The sequence below is a fragment of the Dendrobates tinctorius genome, unplaced genomic scaffold, assembly GCF_039654945.1.
Source record: "Dendrobates tinctorius isolate UK_male_01 unplaced genomic scaffold, ASM3965494v1 ptg000075l, whole genome shotgun sequence".
Lineage (NCBI taxonomy): Eukaryota > Metazoa > Chordata > Amphibia > Anura > Dendrobatidae > Dendrobates > Dendrobates tinctorius.
The window spans coordinates 13699721-13717429 of record NW_027361743.1 but is presented as its reverse complement, the minus strand read 5'-3'; the positions used below and the strand labels follow the sequence as shown (position 1 = coordinate 13717429).

Below are 17709 nucleotides of genomic sequence, written 5' to 3'. Positions count from 1 at the left end.
CGACCAAAGTGTGAAATTGAACAATACCTAACCAACTCAAGGGCCGACCAAGGTATGAAAGTAAACAGCGTCCTACAAAATGCTCTGCCAATGTCTTAGGTAAACTATTCCTGACCAATTCACCTCCCCCCGCTGTTGTTACATTTGCAATTGTGTATTTTTTCATGAACTTTTTTGTTCAGAATAGTCACTATTTTTTCACACGCATAAAAAATTCTTTTTCCACTAAATAAATTGATCAATTTGCCCTTTTTTTGTTCCCAAAAATGTTTTATGATGTCACACATTTCTTGCATTGGTGGCTGAATATCTGGTATTGTTCGTGCTCGTATAGTGGAAGCAAAGCTGAACTTTAGGATCTTGAACAACGCAGCAAGAAAGGCAGGAGAAAAGCCATCAAAACCTGTTTGTCTGCAGCTTTTTTTTTTTTTTTTTTTACTGCCAAGAGATTTTTCTATATGTAGGTGGTTACCGTTTAAACTAATTGTGATATTATTAACTAATTTCTTCCTTCCTTTCCCGACCCCACTGATCTGCAGTTTGCAGCCTGATTCAAGTTTCAGATTTGTCTCTTGTGAGAGTGTCTCTCCCAGTAATATAGGCTGGATGTGAGGTGTCTGTGTATCCAAGGTGCTGCTGTCTTCACTTGCTCTCCTGTGTCAGCATAGTTTCTATCCCTCTCTGACTTCCTCACTGTGGTGTTTGCTACTTTTTCCTTAGAGCGTTGTTTTTTCTGCCCACCCTGAGAAACTCTTTCCCCTCTCCACTGCAGATCTGTGTACAACTGCCTTCCCGCTTCTGCTATATCTAGGGGCTGCCCCAGACGTCTATGCGAATCGGTTTGAACAAGGAACACAGTGCACGGCACAGCCTTTCGGCAAGTCTTGCGATCCAAATACATTGCTGTCCATGCTTGGACTGATTTGCACCGATGTCCGCAGCAGCCCTAACACTGAAAGAAGGGAAAGTAGAGCTGTGAGTAGCAGAGGGAACTCTGATGAGCACAGTGAAATGGTAGAAGATTTTAAATGAAGATAATTTAAATAAATCGCGTGTGACGTGTAATGGACATAACCCATTTGGTTTCCACGCCATGCTATTCACTATTGCTAGTCACATCGCCGAACGTAGTGTTTTCTGACATTCTCAGATCTGCTAGATTTGTTCCTTTTTACCCTATAATATTTGACCTGAAATTGCAGCGTGATGGTTTCAGGGAAATGTAAAAGTGTAGCGGGAATTTATAACATTAGTGACTATGTAAATGAAGATGAAGGCCCATAGTAATAGAAGTTCACAGACTAGCTGGCGAGTCGCCGGCAGAGGAGAGGGAGTTCTTTTCTGTCTTCTTACCGCTCTTCCCTGCTGATTCTTTTCAGATCCTGCCGACACCAGTCTATTTCCGGGGAAATTGCTGAGGATTCTGCGCTTGGATTGCTGAGGCGTCGACAATGAAGCACTTCATGAAGTGAGTAATCGCCTCTGTGATTTCAGGGTAACGGTGCTTGGTGTTTTAAGGTGTTCCTGCTGCTTTCAGAGAATGGAGGGAGCCGCACTGTGGGGGGATCAGGAGCACGTGCCATCACCGAGGCCTGTAACATCTCACTCTGGGGTCTCTCCTTCTGTCTTTGAAGAGTTAAATAAAATGTCACTTAATTTCTGGATTGATGCAGATAAAAAAGCTTAAAGGGGCTGTCCAGATAAGAAAACTCATAATGTATGCTTTATGGGAATTCATGATTAATAGAGGAGGGTCCTCATCTCCAGAAAACGACCTAGTGTCTAAATCAGGTGTTCTAAGTATCTTATTAACAATTTTGAGATAGATATAGATATATATAATATATCCATATCTATCTATCAATATATATACACAGTTATGGCCGAAAGTGTTGGCACCCTTGAAATTGTTCCAGGAAATGAAGTATGGTATTTATCCCAGAAAATTATTGCAATTACTCATATTCATATTTGTTATATACATGTTTATTTCCTTTGTGTGTATTGGAACAACACGAAAAAAAAGAGAAAAAGAGGCAAATAGAACATCATTTCATATAAAACCCCCAAAATGGGCCAAACAAATTTATATTAGAGGTGTTATCTGTCATTGTAATCCTGTCTGCAGTGATGACGAGACTGCTGAAAAGTCTTCTGTAACTATCAGGAAGTATGAATCGAGAGGCCTGTACTAAATTTGTAAAATATATATATTTGGCGTAACAACCCCACAACACATTTTCTTTAACTGGGCATTATGTAATACTTTATTTTGCCTGTAGTGCTGCAGGGAAAATTGAACATTTAGGCTATGTGCCCACGTTGCAGAAATGCTGCGGAATTGTCCGCAGCATTTCCGCAACTCCCTGCCGCAGGTAAAACGCATGCGGAGTTCACATGCGTTTTCACGCAAAACACAAGCGTTTTGCAAGCGTTTTTCACTTGCAGAATGCTTGCACTTTTCCAAGAGATTTGAAGCATCGCTTGGAAAAGTGATTGACAGTTTGCTCACAAGCATAGTGTTTGACAAGTGTGACCAACTTTTTGCTATTGATGCTGCTATGCAGCATCAATAGTAAAATATAGAATGTGAAAAATAAGATAAGATAATCCTTTTAAAATAGTAAAACAAATAAAAAAAAGAGATATGGTTGTGATGGTGTGATATATTATGTGGATATCATTTTTTGTATATTCCTATTTTTAACAATTCCAGTTATTTTCATAGTGTTTTTCTTATTACATTGTAAGTCTACAGCCTCACTGTATCTGTCTCTTGATGACCCCCTGTAGTGCATTTATCCCTAAGGCCCTTTGTTCTCCTCTGGGAGGCCTGGAAACCACCTCAACTTGTTTGACTACCCTTGGACAAGGAAGGGGGTGGGGGGAAGAACAGCAGCTGGACAAGTCAGTTCCGGTGTGGACAGGATCGTGTATAGACAGCACTTCAGAGAGAGAAGGACCCATTTTATCCTCTGGTGCTAGAGTTTTGGAATCTCGTTTCCCTGGACATTTTATCCTGATACTGGACTGCATTCTTATTCTGGACTATCTTATCCTTTGTGTGGTGGACTGAATAGGGACCTTTTCGTATTTTTGCCTGAATAAAGGTCTTGGAATTGTTCACTCTTCGCTTGCTCTGTTGATTCTGTGATACCAGAGAAGGACCCCGTGACAACTTACCCTCTGTCAACCCCTGGAGTTCTCCCGGTCCTCAGCGACGCTGCCGGCAACTTCCGTTCCCAGGGATGCATTGCGCGAATGACCTCTGATGACATAACGGTCACACGACCGCTACGTCATCAGAGGTCATTCGCGCAATGCATCCCTGGGAACGGAAGTTGCCGGCAGCGTCGCTGAGGGCCGGAAGGACTCCGGGGGCCGTCAGAGGGTAAGTATATCTCTATTTTTTATTTTGATTCTATTTTTTACAGGAATATGGTTCCCAGGGCCTGGAGGAGAGTCTCTTCTCCTCCAGACCCTGGGTACCATCCGCACATGAAGCGCTCACTTTACGCATGGTGGGCATAGCCTCATGCGTAAAGTGAGCGTTTCAATGCAATCCTATGGCAGCGGAATCGCTGCGATTCTGCAAAATTAATGGACATGCTGCAGATTTTTCTGCTATGTGATTCCGCAGTGGTAAAATCCGCAGCATTGACACAGCAACTGCGGAATCCCATAGGATTGCATGGGGTGCGTTTTGTTAGCGTTTTTTAAGCGTTTCCACAGCGGCAAAAACGCGATGGAAATGCTTAAAAAACGCAACGTGGACACATAGCCTAACTGTCAGGTTTTTGCACAAATTGAAGCTGATCGGTGGGAGTCTTAGCAGAAGGGGGACAGTTTGTTTTGTTTCTTTTCGCCTGCGGAGGCGCTGTAGGGTAACTGCACGCATACCGCCAGGTCTTCCCACACTCTGAAGAGGATCGCTGGGGATCCCAACAAGGCAGGCAAGTTATCCATGTGTTGTGAAGGAATTGTCTTACAAATGGGGATGGACCAAAGCGGGGAAACTTTCTTACCAGCAGGACAGGAGATTGCCGCTCTCTAATACCCTTTGGTGTCTCAGTCCCATACCATATTTAAGATCTCCGTTCGCGAGAATGGAAACTCATTGATTGTTGGCAGCTAGAGGTAGTAATCTGTATGGGCTTAGTTCTTTGCACAGCTCAGCATCTGCAGTAATTCAACACAGTCTTTGTAAAATCTTGTGTATCTACACAGTACCCAGGGTTGTCAATCATCTGTAAATTTCTGCATATTCTGTAAAAAAAAAAAAAAAAAAATTGGAGTTTTTTTTCCAGAGTCCAATTAAAAATTATGTTCAAACTTCTGAGTTCACTTCTCTCATTGGCACGTGATACGTCGGAAAGGGGTTAAATGTATTGTTTGCTGGCAACACATTGCCTCATGTAAACCATGATGTGCTGACGACAGTGAGACTGTATGTGACTGAGCAGTCACATTAAATGGTTTGTCCGGTCTTTAGCTACATGTCTACAGTCAATCTATGGGACTGCAGACTTGTAAATCCTCACATCACGTGCACTGCCCACTGTGCGGCTTCTCCAGTGACCACAAGTAAGTGATAAGCATACTGCTGGCCACGTTCCAACTAGACTGTTTCCCATCTAGTCGGAATGTTGCCAGGAGTATGCCGATCGCATACTTTAGGTCACATGATCGCCTGCTCACGGCGCTGACACTGTAGCATCTTTACAGCGTGCAGTGCGCACAGTGTGCGCATTCACTAGTCTGCAGTCACATAGAGTTACTGGAGACTTAGATATAAATGTACAAGGAACATATGTTATCCTTATACTTTCAAAACTCATTGTCTAAACGGTATCTTAGTTTTTTGTTCTTTGTTGTTTTTTTCTTACTGTAGACTTGTAGCTTAAGACCGGACAACCCTTTTAATCGGGGCTGTGGCGTCGGTAAGCCCAAGCTCCTACTCCGACTCAAACTCGTCAATTTCCATGACTCCGACTCCACCAAAATGGGCTCCGACTCCACTGCCCTTCCAGGGCTGTGGAGTCGCTAATTCAAACCTCTGACTCCGACTCCTCAATTTCCGTGACGCTGACTCCGACGCCACCAAAATGGGCTCCGTCTCCACGACTCCGACTCCACAGCCCTGCTTTTACCGATCGTATGATCATACAGTGCGCATAATTGCTCCTTGAAAATGGACCCGTGTACTTGTTTTATTGTTGATCAACGCTTGTTTCAAGCAATAATTCTGTCCTTGTAAGAGAACCCACAGGGGGCGTGCACACACAGTCTTTTAGATGTCGGCGTACCTACCGACTTACCCAAGGTGAAGACTCTTCGGAAAAACAGCGACCGTGTTTTTCCGAAAGTGTGCTTTAGGACACGGGACTTTTTTTGCCGTGTTTTTTTTTCTTCTACATTCTTTCTATAAAATAGTAACTGCTTCCAAGCAGCCAGAAGAATGGACCAGTCACTTGTTTTTGCATGTTCGCGGCTTTCGAAGCCTGAAACGGTTAAAAGAAGTGATAAAAGACGGGACATATGCACCGCTCGTCATTTTCACATTCCATGCAGAAGCTTCCTGAAAAAGACATCGCGTACACATGGCTTAAGGGTGTGTTCACACTAAGTTGTTGTTTTTTTGCTGAATTTTTATAGCAGAAACTCCCTGAAAACCACAAGGAATTTAAAAAAAACACAACTGTTTATGGAAAAATGTAAATGGTTAAAAGAAGTGACATAAGACTGAACATGTGCACAGCAATATCGTTTTGACATTGCTGTGCATTATGTTCATTTTCCGTGGTGCTTTTTCAGTCAGATTCCCAGTGTAACATGCCTGAAAAAGACGCCGCGTGCATATATGTTCACGCTGAGTTTTAGGAGCAGAAATTCTCTAAATGCTTTTGAAAAACTACTTCCGAATCTTGAGTTTCTGCTCAGTCTCCACAACAAAAATTCTACAAAAAGACTGTGCACCCACATTTTTTTTTTTTTTATTTAGTAAAGAACGCTTTCTAGTGAAAACAACTTTAGGAAATGCTTTTTCTTGGAAGAGTTTTCCATTTTCCAAAGAATTTTAAGTGTTTGGAAACAGTTTTTTTCCTGAAGTGTTTTTTTTTTGCAGCCTTCTGGTTGGACAGTGCTTAGGTTGGAGCGAATTCCATCAAGAGATGCTTTAAAGAAGTGACATACTTTTATATTTTTTCTCACATTTGCATTTTTCAAATCCTGAAGCGGAAGAAAAAAACCAAAAACCTTTTTTTAATACAGTAAAATTCCTAGTGCTTAAATGTAAATGTTCCCACTACCCCATCTTAAAGTTTGAGATCCTTCATAATAGAAAAAAGTTTGTTTCAGCTCTGAAGACTTTATTTGAACAAGCTAAAATAGCACGGCTCTAGACTTCATCCTACAGAATCTTTTCTCTGAATTTTGCTTTGTGTATTAATACCGTATATTGACCACTGAGTGTTACCATTCACCTTGTTAATCTGACATTGTCCAATCAGTGTTGACTTAGGAGCCCATAGATCCAGAATCAATATTCACTTTATAAGAGCGGCTAATGTTCTGGAGGATACTCCAGATGCTGGTGGAAAATTGCGGCAGTGGTGTCTGGACACTGCAGTGGAGGAATGGTGGATCATGTATGTAGGATCGGATTTATTTTCTTAAAAAATCTGTAAAACAACGAGTTTCAGCGTTTAATTAACTTCTTCTTCAGGTACATCTGAAGGAGTTGATCCAACTCCAAAACGCATTGATTTATAGTTTTTTTTTAAATAAATCCGATCCATCACACTTGGTCTTCGTTGCAGCGTTTGGACACCACCTTTTTCTCCATCACCTTGATTCTTTTCTCCTGTCGCTGGGTGTGAATGCGGTGGCCGGAACAGCAGCCTTCTATCATTTGCTTCTATTCCTAAATTGGAGTTGTGCCTCACACAACTCATCCAGGTGAGCTATATACATCCTTCCATCACTCTACGGTCCTACAAAGGGAGCACTACCTCCTTCTCTCTTGTTTATCGTGGACATTCCAGAGGAATTGTTTAGCAGGAGAAGTCTACCAATGGCAAAATAGGCTACAGAATTCTGAAGTCTCTAATTAGACGGACCTTTTAAATTTGGTGCCCGTGAACAAGTTTCTGGCTTTTTTTTTTTTTTTTTTTACTGTATCTCAATTGTGATGGCACATCATTTTTTCTTAATTATGCTAGACATATTATTCAGCTAGCCAAGAGACTAACCTATTGCTCATATGAAGCTGCACATTAACACTTATTATATATTGACTTGTTGAAGATCTGCTGATTATCTATTGCATCAGCCTCTATAATGTATTCTTCAAAATAACCTTGGAGGACAAAGATGCAGCTTAAATGAACAATCAATGATTGTTAATTTGGTGAATGCCTGCTGACTACTTATTGTATCAGTCCATGCATCTTGTTATTCTGCAAACATTGCAGGACAATTGCAGGTTAGCACTAGAACAATGTGAGATGACCTCCTACCAACCTCCCAAGTTCCCCCAAACCTGTGGATAATGGCCGGATGGACAGCTGTTGGCATAAAAGAGAGATCTGTGTCCGTTTGCAGAGACTTTAGATGACAGCAGCCAAGGCGCCATGACTCCAACCAGAGGTAACAAATTAGATCCACTGCCCATCACTGAAACTGTGGAGACGTATGGAGACCTCAGATTGGGACAATTGGGTAATCTGGCCACATAGTTCAGTGGACTATCAGCTTCCTAAGCTTGCCACTACCTACTCTCTGTGGGTGCCTGTCAAAAGCAGGGTGCCACTGGTTGGGGTACTAGTAGTTGGCCCTGGAAGCCCAGAAATCGCATATGTTCTAATTTCTAACGAGCCAACGGAAGGGTGATACTCTTACCATCTTATGTGTTTGCTGGAACTATATTATATGTTATTGACTGTATCACCTCATTGTGTTACCCTCACCCTGTGTTGTCTGAGTAGTATTCTGCCCATGGGAAAGGAGTACAGGCGTTCAGTGGTATGAGCCTTGGTCCATGCCTTCTTTCTAAAGACATGCCAGCAGACGAGAGCAACAATAATATGTCATCTGCCTCCACTTTGAAAGCAAAGTAAGACCCAAATTACCAGCAAGACTACCAAAAACATTTTTTTTCTTGATGGCTTAGTCTGTTGGCTGTTAATAAAGGGAAAAAAAGAATTGGAATCTTTGACTCTATAACTTGTGCCAAGATGGGGAATGGAAAATACTGGCAGGTCCAGACTTGTTTGGGGGATTTCCCTTCTTGGGGGTAGCATGACGGAGTAAAAATTTTTTCCTTTTCTTAAAACTTTACTGACAACCGTACTTTGAGGCATACTTCTTCAGCAGTTGTCTTCTGAATGAACACAGCAAATACGGCGTTAAGTCTCTGTCGCACATTCACAAACACGAAGTCTCACTTGGTTTCTCTTCTGGACTTTGAGTCGATTAGTCCAACTCAAATCTTGAGGCTTGGTGTTCACACTAGGCTGATGGTTCTCTTCAGTTCAGCGCCTCACTGGATAATTCTTCCAGACGTGCAACTTCAGGTTCTTTTATCTTTTGCTCTGTGTACTACACTGAGTAACCCCCCTTCCACATAAGCAACCTCTGGATCTTCCGGCCTTTGTGTTCAGCATCTCATACACGGTAACTCTTTACACATGGGCAGCCTCTGGGTTTTTTGGCCTTTACTGTGAGCATCTCACACTGGGTAACTGTTCCATGCGGAAACTTTCTATGTTTTTGTCCTTTGCTCTCAGCATCTCACACTGGTTAACTCTTCCACATGGTCATACTCTGGCTCTTCTGGACTTTTAATCTAAGCGCTTCCACTATTCTGCGCCACGTCTGGCACATTCCAACTCTAGTTGTCTTGATTCTTTTCAGTCTTAAGGCAAAAACAGGTACTCTGACCCCATCTGGCTAGGGTCACACCACTGTTTTCTCTCCATTATGCTAACTGAAATTTGATCAGAGTTTGACCAGAGTGGGATCTGATTTTCTCAGCGGTGGAGAAAAAAACAAAGTTTCTCCACCTCCTTCATACAGTCAGTCTGTGAAAATCGGACCACACTCTGATGTCATCCAAGTGTAGTCTGATTTTTTTTTTTTGTCATGGACCCATAGACTTGAATGGTGGAGTGCCATCCGATCCTCGGAAGCAAATAGTGCATGCAACGTCTGATTTATACAGTCATGGGCAAGAGCCCAGAGGCTGATTTCCAGCACTAGATCATGGGTGGGCTTTTCTCTTTTCCGATACAGCCTGTAAGCTGAATGAAGACGTTTAAGTGAGTGGACTTCTGATTGCCAAATCCACTGCATAGTCAGCACCAAGGTCACGTCAGCTTTGCCTGCTCACTTGCTCGGGAAATGGTCTCTTATCGAGTCTCTGGTTGCTAAGGTGGGGGGTTTCTCAACACACTCTTGAGCAGCGCTCTCTCCTGTGAGTCATTCACAGACAACTACACCGTTCCCCATTAACCCTCTTAGTAACTAATATTAACCATCACTCCCATTATAAAACCCTTGCCTTATACATGAGGGATGATTCTCTCGGGGTCTTTTCAGCCCCATTACAACACCAGTATGAACCAAGATTTTCGCATCAGGCCACCCCTTGACGTACATTTTTTCCGATCTATATGTTGTATTTTCTGATATTTAACGTGCAGATGCCGTAATAAAAAAAAAAGTAATAAAGAGCGGCAAAACCAACCTGGCAGTCGGCGTTTACCATAAGACTTCCATGACACCGATCCCAGACCCGATAACACTGATATGTACCCCGACGAGTATATTGATAATTATAGGCCGGGATGCAATAAGGCAAAGCCTCCTGCAGACGAGAAGGTATTTGTTGGCTGAAGTTAATATGCGAGCAGCACAATCCTCTTAGCGTCGTGCCTGTCGCTGTGATGAATCTGATGAAAAGGACGGGAACGCTATGTTGCCATGGAGATCCTCTTGCAGATTCCAGAGGTGAGAAGCGGAGATAGCTTCGTGCAAGAGGGAGCGAGGAAAAAAGAAACTTACCCAAATCACCAGAGGCGCAAAGATCCACGCATGATGCAGAGAAGACGTCTGCGACGAGGAGAAGGACTGATTCTAAATGGGGCGCGCGTAGCAGGGTCAGAAATCCTGCCGATTCCATTAGTTTCAAACCTAAGGAGACTGGGACCCTCGTTGAAGCCTAATATCTAAAGGGATTTTCCAATAATAACTGTTTATGAGGGGACAAAGAGTCATAAATGAGTCATATCCGTAGGAGATCAAGCAACGGTCAGATCTGGGTATATTATGGATAAAATATGGGAAGAAGTGTCTGAATAACCTTCCGACAGCCAGTAAACGATGCCAATGAAAATCTTCATTTATAAAGTAAAATTCCTAAAAAAAAAAAAAAGAAAACCTCTGTGCTAACGATTGAAAATGTAGGTACAATACGGACCCATACTGGTCTTTAAGGAAAGTGTAATTTTATCACAATAGTCCCATAGCGCTCATTTACGGTAAAGTTATGGAAGAAAAGAAGTTAGTCACGCCTGAAAAAGTGGATAGACTTTAAGGTGTTTTATCATTATTATTTAAAGACTTTCTTCTCGATCTGGAGCCATGGTGACTTGAAGGATGAACAATCTGTAGGAAGATCAATCTCGTGAAGGCCTAGGTAGGTCCACCAGGATCTTCTCCGATATTGTGAAGGCCTAGATAGGTCCACCAGGATCTTCTCCGATATTGTGAAGGCCTAGATAGGTCCACCAGGATCTTCTCCGATATTGTGAAGGCCTAGGTAGGTCCACCAGGATCTTCTCCGATATTGTGAAGGCCTAGATAGGTCCACAAGGATCTTCTCCGATCTTGTGAAGGCCTAGATAGGTCCACCAGGATCTTCTCCGATCTTGTGAAGGCCTAGATAGGTCCACCAGGATCTTCTCTGATATTGTGAAGGCCTAGGTAGGTCCACCAGGATCTTCTCCGTTCTTGTGAAGGCCTAGATAGATCCACCAGGATCTTCTCCGATCTTGTGAAGGCCTAGATAGATCCACCAGGATCTTCTCCGATCTTGATTGTATCAACCCATTGGGTTGCTGGTCTTCCTCTTCGCCTCATCAGCTGATGATCTAGTGCCCGACATGACATCCATCTGTCTGTGGGGTGAAAGCTGTTACATGTTATTTTAACATTTCTACTTTAGAATAAAGCAAATTATTTTAGTAGCTGGAATGCTCCTTCCTTCCTTTGATTTTTTTCTTACAGGCATGTACTTTAGGCTAAAATATTTGCAACTGGGTTTCATGAAATATTTAGTACAGTTTAGCTTATAAAGACACTTTATTCTCTTGAACATTCAACTTTAATGTGCCCTGTGGCCATAAATTGGCTCAGAAATAAACAGATAAAAGATACAAGCTTCTCCTGTCAGACCTTCCTTGTAGCTGACTGAAGAATTATCAGTTAACTCATTCTGCAGTCAGCAATCAACAGGACAACACAGAAGGCAGATGGTGCCAAAACCCAATTGCAACATTTTTTTTTTAATCCCCAATTACATATTTATATGGAATCTGTCAGGAGGTGTTTGCTACCTCATCTGAGAGCTGCATAATGTAGGCAAAGAGACCAGGAATCCAAGGATGTATCACTTAGATGACTTGGTGCAGCTGTTCTGTTACAGAGTTTTTAGATTTAGCAATGCAGCAGAGCTGAGAAAGCTGACTCTGCCCACACCAGGGCGGGGGAAGCTATACAATATATACAATGTTCATAGACAGTGAGCTCCTTATCACAGAAGGGGACAGAGTCGTACAATTGCCCACTAGTCACAGCAATGTTAATCACAAGGTGATTAAAGCTTCAGTGTAAGCAAACCTCATCACACAGCTTGACGTGTGACACATCGTTGCGTTCAGTGCTTTAACCCCTACCTCATTCTGTCCTTAGATTACATAGCAAAAACCTGCTGACAGATTCCCTTTAAGTAGTAAAAAGTGGACATCCCCTTTTTCTATGATTATTTAGTCTAAAGGTTTGAACTTGAGGGACCTGGGGTCTTTTTAACCCATGATTCAATTAAAAATTGATGCTTTGAATTGATGGAAGGTGCAGGGTTAGCCCCCAGAATTATTTTCTGATGGGCACAACCAACACTGGTAAGTGGCAATTTTTAGAAGAACAGAACAAAGGTAGATGTGCCATAAACATCATGTATCACCTACTTACAGTATGATCACTGGGAATCTGATCTCCCTCCTGATCACGGGAATTAGGGGGTCTAAATTCATGTATGTGAATGAAGAAAGAGTATGCGACCACCATTCCTCTAGATCGCTGTTCACACAGGGGACTTTAGGACCATTGTTCCCAGTGGCCAGACCTCCAGCACTTACACATCATGTATCACATATCCTGTTGATCCACGATAAATGTTCTGTATGGGACAAATCCTTTAAAGGGAGTCCGTCAGCACAAAATGACTGCTCAAACCAAGGCGTGGGTGCACGGTTCACCCTTGCCATGGGCGGCATGCAGATTGGTACAGCTTCCCGCCTGTTTCTTTTGCATCAATCTCCGTTTCCCTCTACCTTGATTGCCAGGTCTGACCTTACAGGAGCTAGAGAATGGTGGAGATAAATGGACCGCGAGTAGGGAATGTGCACTGAATTTGCTCCGCCACGCCAAGAGTGCACTGGACGCCTGTGCTTGGTTTGATCAGTCATTTTATGTTGAAAAGACTCCCTATAAAGAGATATATTTCATTCTTTGCCAAACTGGTTGTCGAGCTGTCAGTGTGCTGGTAATTGTTGTTCTTCAACATCTGCCACGCTACGGGATTTCCAAGTCTCCTTTATGTAAGAATCTCGGCACCGCAGCGCTCGCACCGCGTAGGCTCCAGAAGTCGTATCACTTGGATCACAGAGCATTCACTCTGCCGTTCGGAACAGGTGCCTGGTTTCCAAAAATGACTTTGGCAAACAATCTGACACTAGGTGCCATTCACAGCCCGAGCGGTGACTCATTTATGTGTTAATAGCGGTTTCATTTCCTTCTAATCTCTTTTCTTTAGCCGGCGTATCGTTACCTTCACATTATTTACGTGGGCCGTTGTGACTGCTGTCACCACCTTTTATTTGTGACCGTACAATCAAAATTCTCCAAACATCGCTACATACAAAATAGTTTTACATCTTCATTAACCGTGTTCTAATCAGGTCATATAAATCCACCCTGCCTATTTACACAGTGATTCTTTACAGCAGCGCTCACTGAAATCATAGGGCCCCACAGCAAAAATTTACAATTGTACCCCACCTCGGAGTTAAAGGGGTGTGGTAGAGCGACTCACTCAGCTGATACAGAGCTAGGCACAGGAACACTGTCTCTTTAAGCCCTGTTTCACACATCCGTTTTTTGTGTCCGCCAAACGGATCCGTTTCCGTTTTTTCCGCAAACGTATGCAAACGGATCCGTTTTTTTTAAAAACAGATCCGTTTTTTGACGGATCCGCAGTAACCGCTAATGGAAGTCTATGGGACAAAAAAACGAATCCTCAAAAAAAATGGCGGATCCGTTTTTTGACGGAAACCGACGGATTTTGACGGATTTGAAAAAACGGAAGTGTGATCCAGGCCTAAGTCCTTTCACGGGTTTATTGTAGACATGCGGCATAAACCATGGTGAGGACAAAATAAACATGGCCCCTCAGGACAAAACAGGAAAATAAAACAAAATAGTATATAACACAGACACATTCCATTCATGAGTGGGAAGTCCACCTGCTCAGGAGAAATCCGCATCCAAAGGTTCAGCTTTTCTTCACTGGACACAACACACTGGAGCTCCACTCTCCAGGCCTACTGAACGCTGAATGCCTCAGGAAGCCAGCTATTTAAGCCCCAGACCACGCCCTGGGGTGGAGATAAGGTGGACAACCTCCCACCCACTCTATGGTCATCCACATAAAACCCAGCCCATTATGTAAACTAGCGGTTAACCCCTCACAGCACTTAGTGTGCTGGAGGAAAATCTATGGGAATGATATCACTGATTCCATTAAGAGTAGTGAAACGTATCTCCCCTCCAGCACTTTACCAGTGACTTTGTTACAGGAGTTATCTGGTTAAAAAAGTTATTGCCAGTCCACAGGATAGGTGATGACTTACTGATCGGGGTAGAGGTCCGAGCACTGGAATCCACAATGATGGGCAGAACTGGAAATTGTTATCCTCAACAGAACACCTTTATGCCTCGTACAGAATAGGTCGGACACCCAACCGTCACTCCATTCATTCTTCGTGGGGCTACCGGAAAATGCAAAGTACAGGACTTTGCAGCCACCCAGGGAAGGAATGGAGGGTGGTCCAGCATGTGCACTGCTGCTCCATTCTAACAGAAAAGTTCCCTGTTCTGCCAATCATTGCGGGTCCACATGGTCAGCTATCACCGATCAACAAGTTTTGATCTTTGCTAATAATAATAATAAATGTTATTTCTATAGCGCCGACATATTCCGCAGCACTTTACATTTCAGAGGGGATTTGTACAGACAATAGACATTACAGCATAACAATAATCACATAGATTATAACAGATACCAAGAGGAATGAGGGCCCTGCTCGCCAGCTTACAGTCTATGCTAAGGATAGGTGATAACATGTATTCACTGGGCAACTGCTTTAACGTCTGTCAGTGTGGCCAGGTTGGACATGGTCCTCGCTCCTGTACCTCTTCTAATAGTGGCAGAGATTTTGTGAGTCTGTTAGGCATCATTTATGCTCTAGGTGTCTGTGTGAGAATGTATCAAATCTGTACAGGGAGAAAATGGAGTCCTTAAAGGGATTTCTAGGATTAAACCCCTTAGTGACTTCCACCTTGCATTTCTGGCGTTTGTGCGCACTTACTGTATTGAGAGGCCTCAGTAACCCAAGAGTGATTGCAGCAGTTTAAACTCTTTGATGCTGCTGTCAATCATGACAACGGCACTTAGGAGGTTATAAACCGGAATGACCACGCCCCCCCCCCCCCGGTACAGCTCCCTTACAAATTGGACTACAGTCGTCCATACCTATCAATTATTGGAAAGATCAGCCAACAGTCTAATGTCTATAGGGGCCTTCTGACCAGTGGCGTAACTAGTGTCTGATGGGTCCCGGTGCAAGTTTTGGAATGGACCCCTCCCATTCTGGTATATATATGCCCTCCATTCTGGTATACAGTGGGGAAAATAAAGTATTTGATACACTGCCGATTTTTCAAGTTATCCCACCAACAAAGAATGGAGAGATCTGTGATTTTTATTGTATTTTTATTCACCTGTGAGTGACAGAATCTGAATAAAAAAACTGAAAATTACATTGTATGATTTTTAAGTAATTACTTAGCATTAGCATTCCATTGCATGAAATAATATATGATACAATAGAAAAACAGAACTTAATATTTGGTTCAGAATCCTTCTTTGAGGTCAGGCGTTTCCTGTAGTTCTTAACCAAGTGTGCACACACTGCAGCAAGGATTTTGGCCCACTCCTCCATACAGATCTTCTCCAGATCTTGCAGGTTTCGGGGCTGTCGCTGGGCAACATTGAGTTTCAGCTCCTTCCAAAGATTATCTATTGGATTCAGATCTGGAGACTGACTAGGCCACTTCAGGACCATGAAATGCTACTTATAGAGTCATTTCTTAGTTGCCCTGGTTGTGTTTCAGGTCATTGTTATGCTGGAAGACCCAGCCACGACCCTTCTTCAACAGAGAGAAGGAGATTATTGGCCAAAATCTTGCAAAACATGACCCCATACATCCTCCCTTCAGTATCGTGCAGTCATCCTGTCCCCTTTGCAGAAAAGCACCCCCAAAGAATAATGTTTCCTCCACCATGCTTCACGGTTGGGACTGTTCTTGGGGTTGTACTCATCATTCTTCTTCCTCGAAACACGGCGAGTTGAGTTGATAACAAAAAGTTTTATTTTGGTCTCATCTGACCACATGATCTTCTCCCATGCCTCCTCTGGATCATCCAGATGGTCATTGGTGAACTTCAAACGGACCTGGACATGTGTTGGCAAGAGCAGAGGGGACCTTGCGTACCGTGCAAGATTTTAATCCATGACGGCATGGTGTGTTACTAAAGGTATGGTTTGAGACTGTGGACCCAGCTTTGTTCGGGTCATTGACCAGGTCCTCCCGTGTAATTTTGAGCTAATTCTTGACCTTCCTTAGATAGAATCATCCTTACCCTACGAGGTGAGATCTTTCATAGAGCCCCAGACTGAGGAAGATTGACAGTCATCTTGTGTTTCTGCCATTTTATAATAATCGTGCCAACAGCTGATGCCTTCTCATCAAGCTGCTTGCCTATTGTCCTGTAGCTCATCACAGCCTTGTGCAGGTCTACAATTTTGTCCCTGATGTCCTTAGACAGCTTTTTGGTCTTGGCCATGGTGGAGAGGTTGGAGTGTGATTGAGTGTATGGACAGGTGTCTTTTTATACAGGTAACAGGTGCAATTAATACAAGTAATGAGTGCAGTGTAGGAAGGGTTCACAGGTCTGTGAGAGCCAGCATTCTTGCTGGTTGGTAGGTGATCAAATACTTTTTTTCATGCCATAAAATGCAATTTAATAATGAAAAAATCATACAATGTGATTTTATGTTTTTTTTTTTTAATTATTTTTAGCTTCTCTCTCACAGTTGAAGTGTACCTTTGATAAAAATTACAGACCTCTCCATTCTTTGTAGGTGAGAAAACTTGTAAAATTGGCAGTGTGTCAAATACTTATTTTCCCCATTGCATATGTTTCTCATCCAGGCCCCATCCTGGTATGTACAGTGGCATGTAAAAGTTTGGGCACCCCTTGAAGATTAAACGATCTTTTAAAGACCTAAAGTTAAAGATGAAATATTTCCTTTGTATTTTTAAGGAAATAAAAATAGCATTTTTTTTACATTTTAAAACTTGCAAAAAGGAAAATGTGGTGACACAAAGGTTCGGGCACCCTTGGAGATTTGTGTGCTTAGCTAACTTTGACCAAGGTCTCGGACCTTAATTAGCCTGTTTGGGTTTTGGCTTGTTCACTATCATTGATAGGAAAGGCCAGGTGATGCACATTTCCCAGCTTTATTAAAACCCAGCCTCCTCTATCCTTGTGCCAAAAAACAGCAGCCATGAGTTCTTCTAAGCAGCTGCCTAGCACTCTGAAAATGAAATGAAATTGGTGGAAGCCCACAAAGCAGGAGAAGGCTATAAGAAGGCTATAAGAAGATAGCAAAGAGTTTTCTAGTTGCCTCAGTTTGAACTGTAAGGCCTCTTTCACACATCAGGTTTTCACCGTCAGGCGCGATCCGGCGCTTTTGACAAAAACCGGATCCGGCGAAATGCAATGCCTGATCCGATTTCCCCCCCATTGACTTGCATTTGCGCCGGATCGCCATGCGTTTCATCCGGTTTTCGCCGGATCCGGCAATGTGTCGCAATCCGGCGTCTGGAAAAAACGGCTACTGTAACGTTTTTTGTCTCCGGCGAAAAAGCCGGACACGCCGGATCCGGCGCGTCCGGCTTTTTCACACAATGAAAGCCTATGAGCGCCGCAATGCGCCGGATCCGTTTTTTTTTGGTCTGAGCATGCTCAGTAGCTCTGCCCACAAGACACATATATAAAAGCATGACAGTGGGACCCTCAGCCAC

At 43.0% G+C, this 17709-nt stretch overlaps 1 protein-coding gene across 4 annotated transcripts in view; it reads left to right on the top strand.

Moving 5' to 3' along the window:
• ELMOD1 (ELMO domain containing 1) overlaps positions 1-17709 on the top strand; it is a 175820-nt gene that overhangs the window by 65699 nt on the left and 92412 nt on the right. For all 4 annotated transcript variants that reach the window (XM_073583017.1, XM_073583014.1, XM_073583016.1 and 1 more), the window contains exon 2: positions 1380-1468. In XM_073583017.1, coding sequence (XP_073439118.1) covers positions 1452-1468 — 17 coding nt within the window. In that variant the 5' untranslated portion in view covers positions 1380-1451. The remainder of the gene's footprint in view (positions 1-1379; positions 1469-17709) is intronic.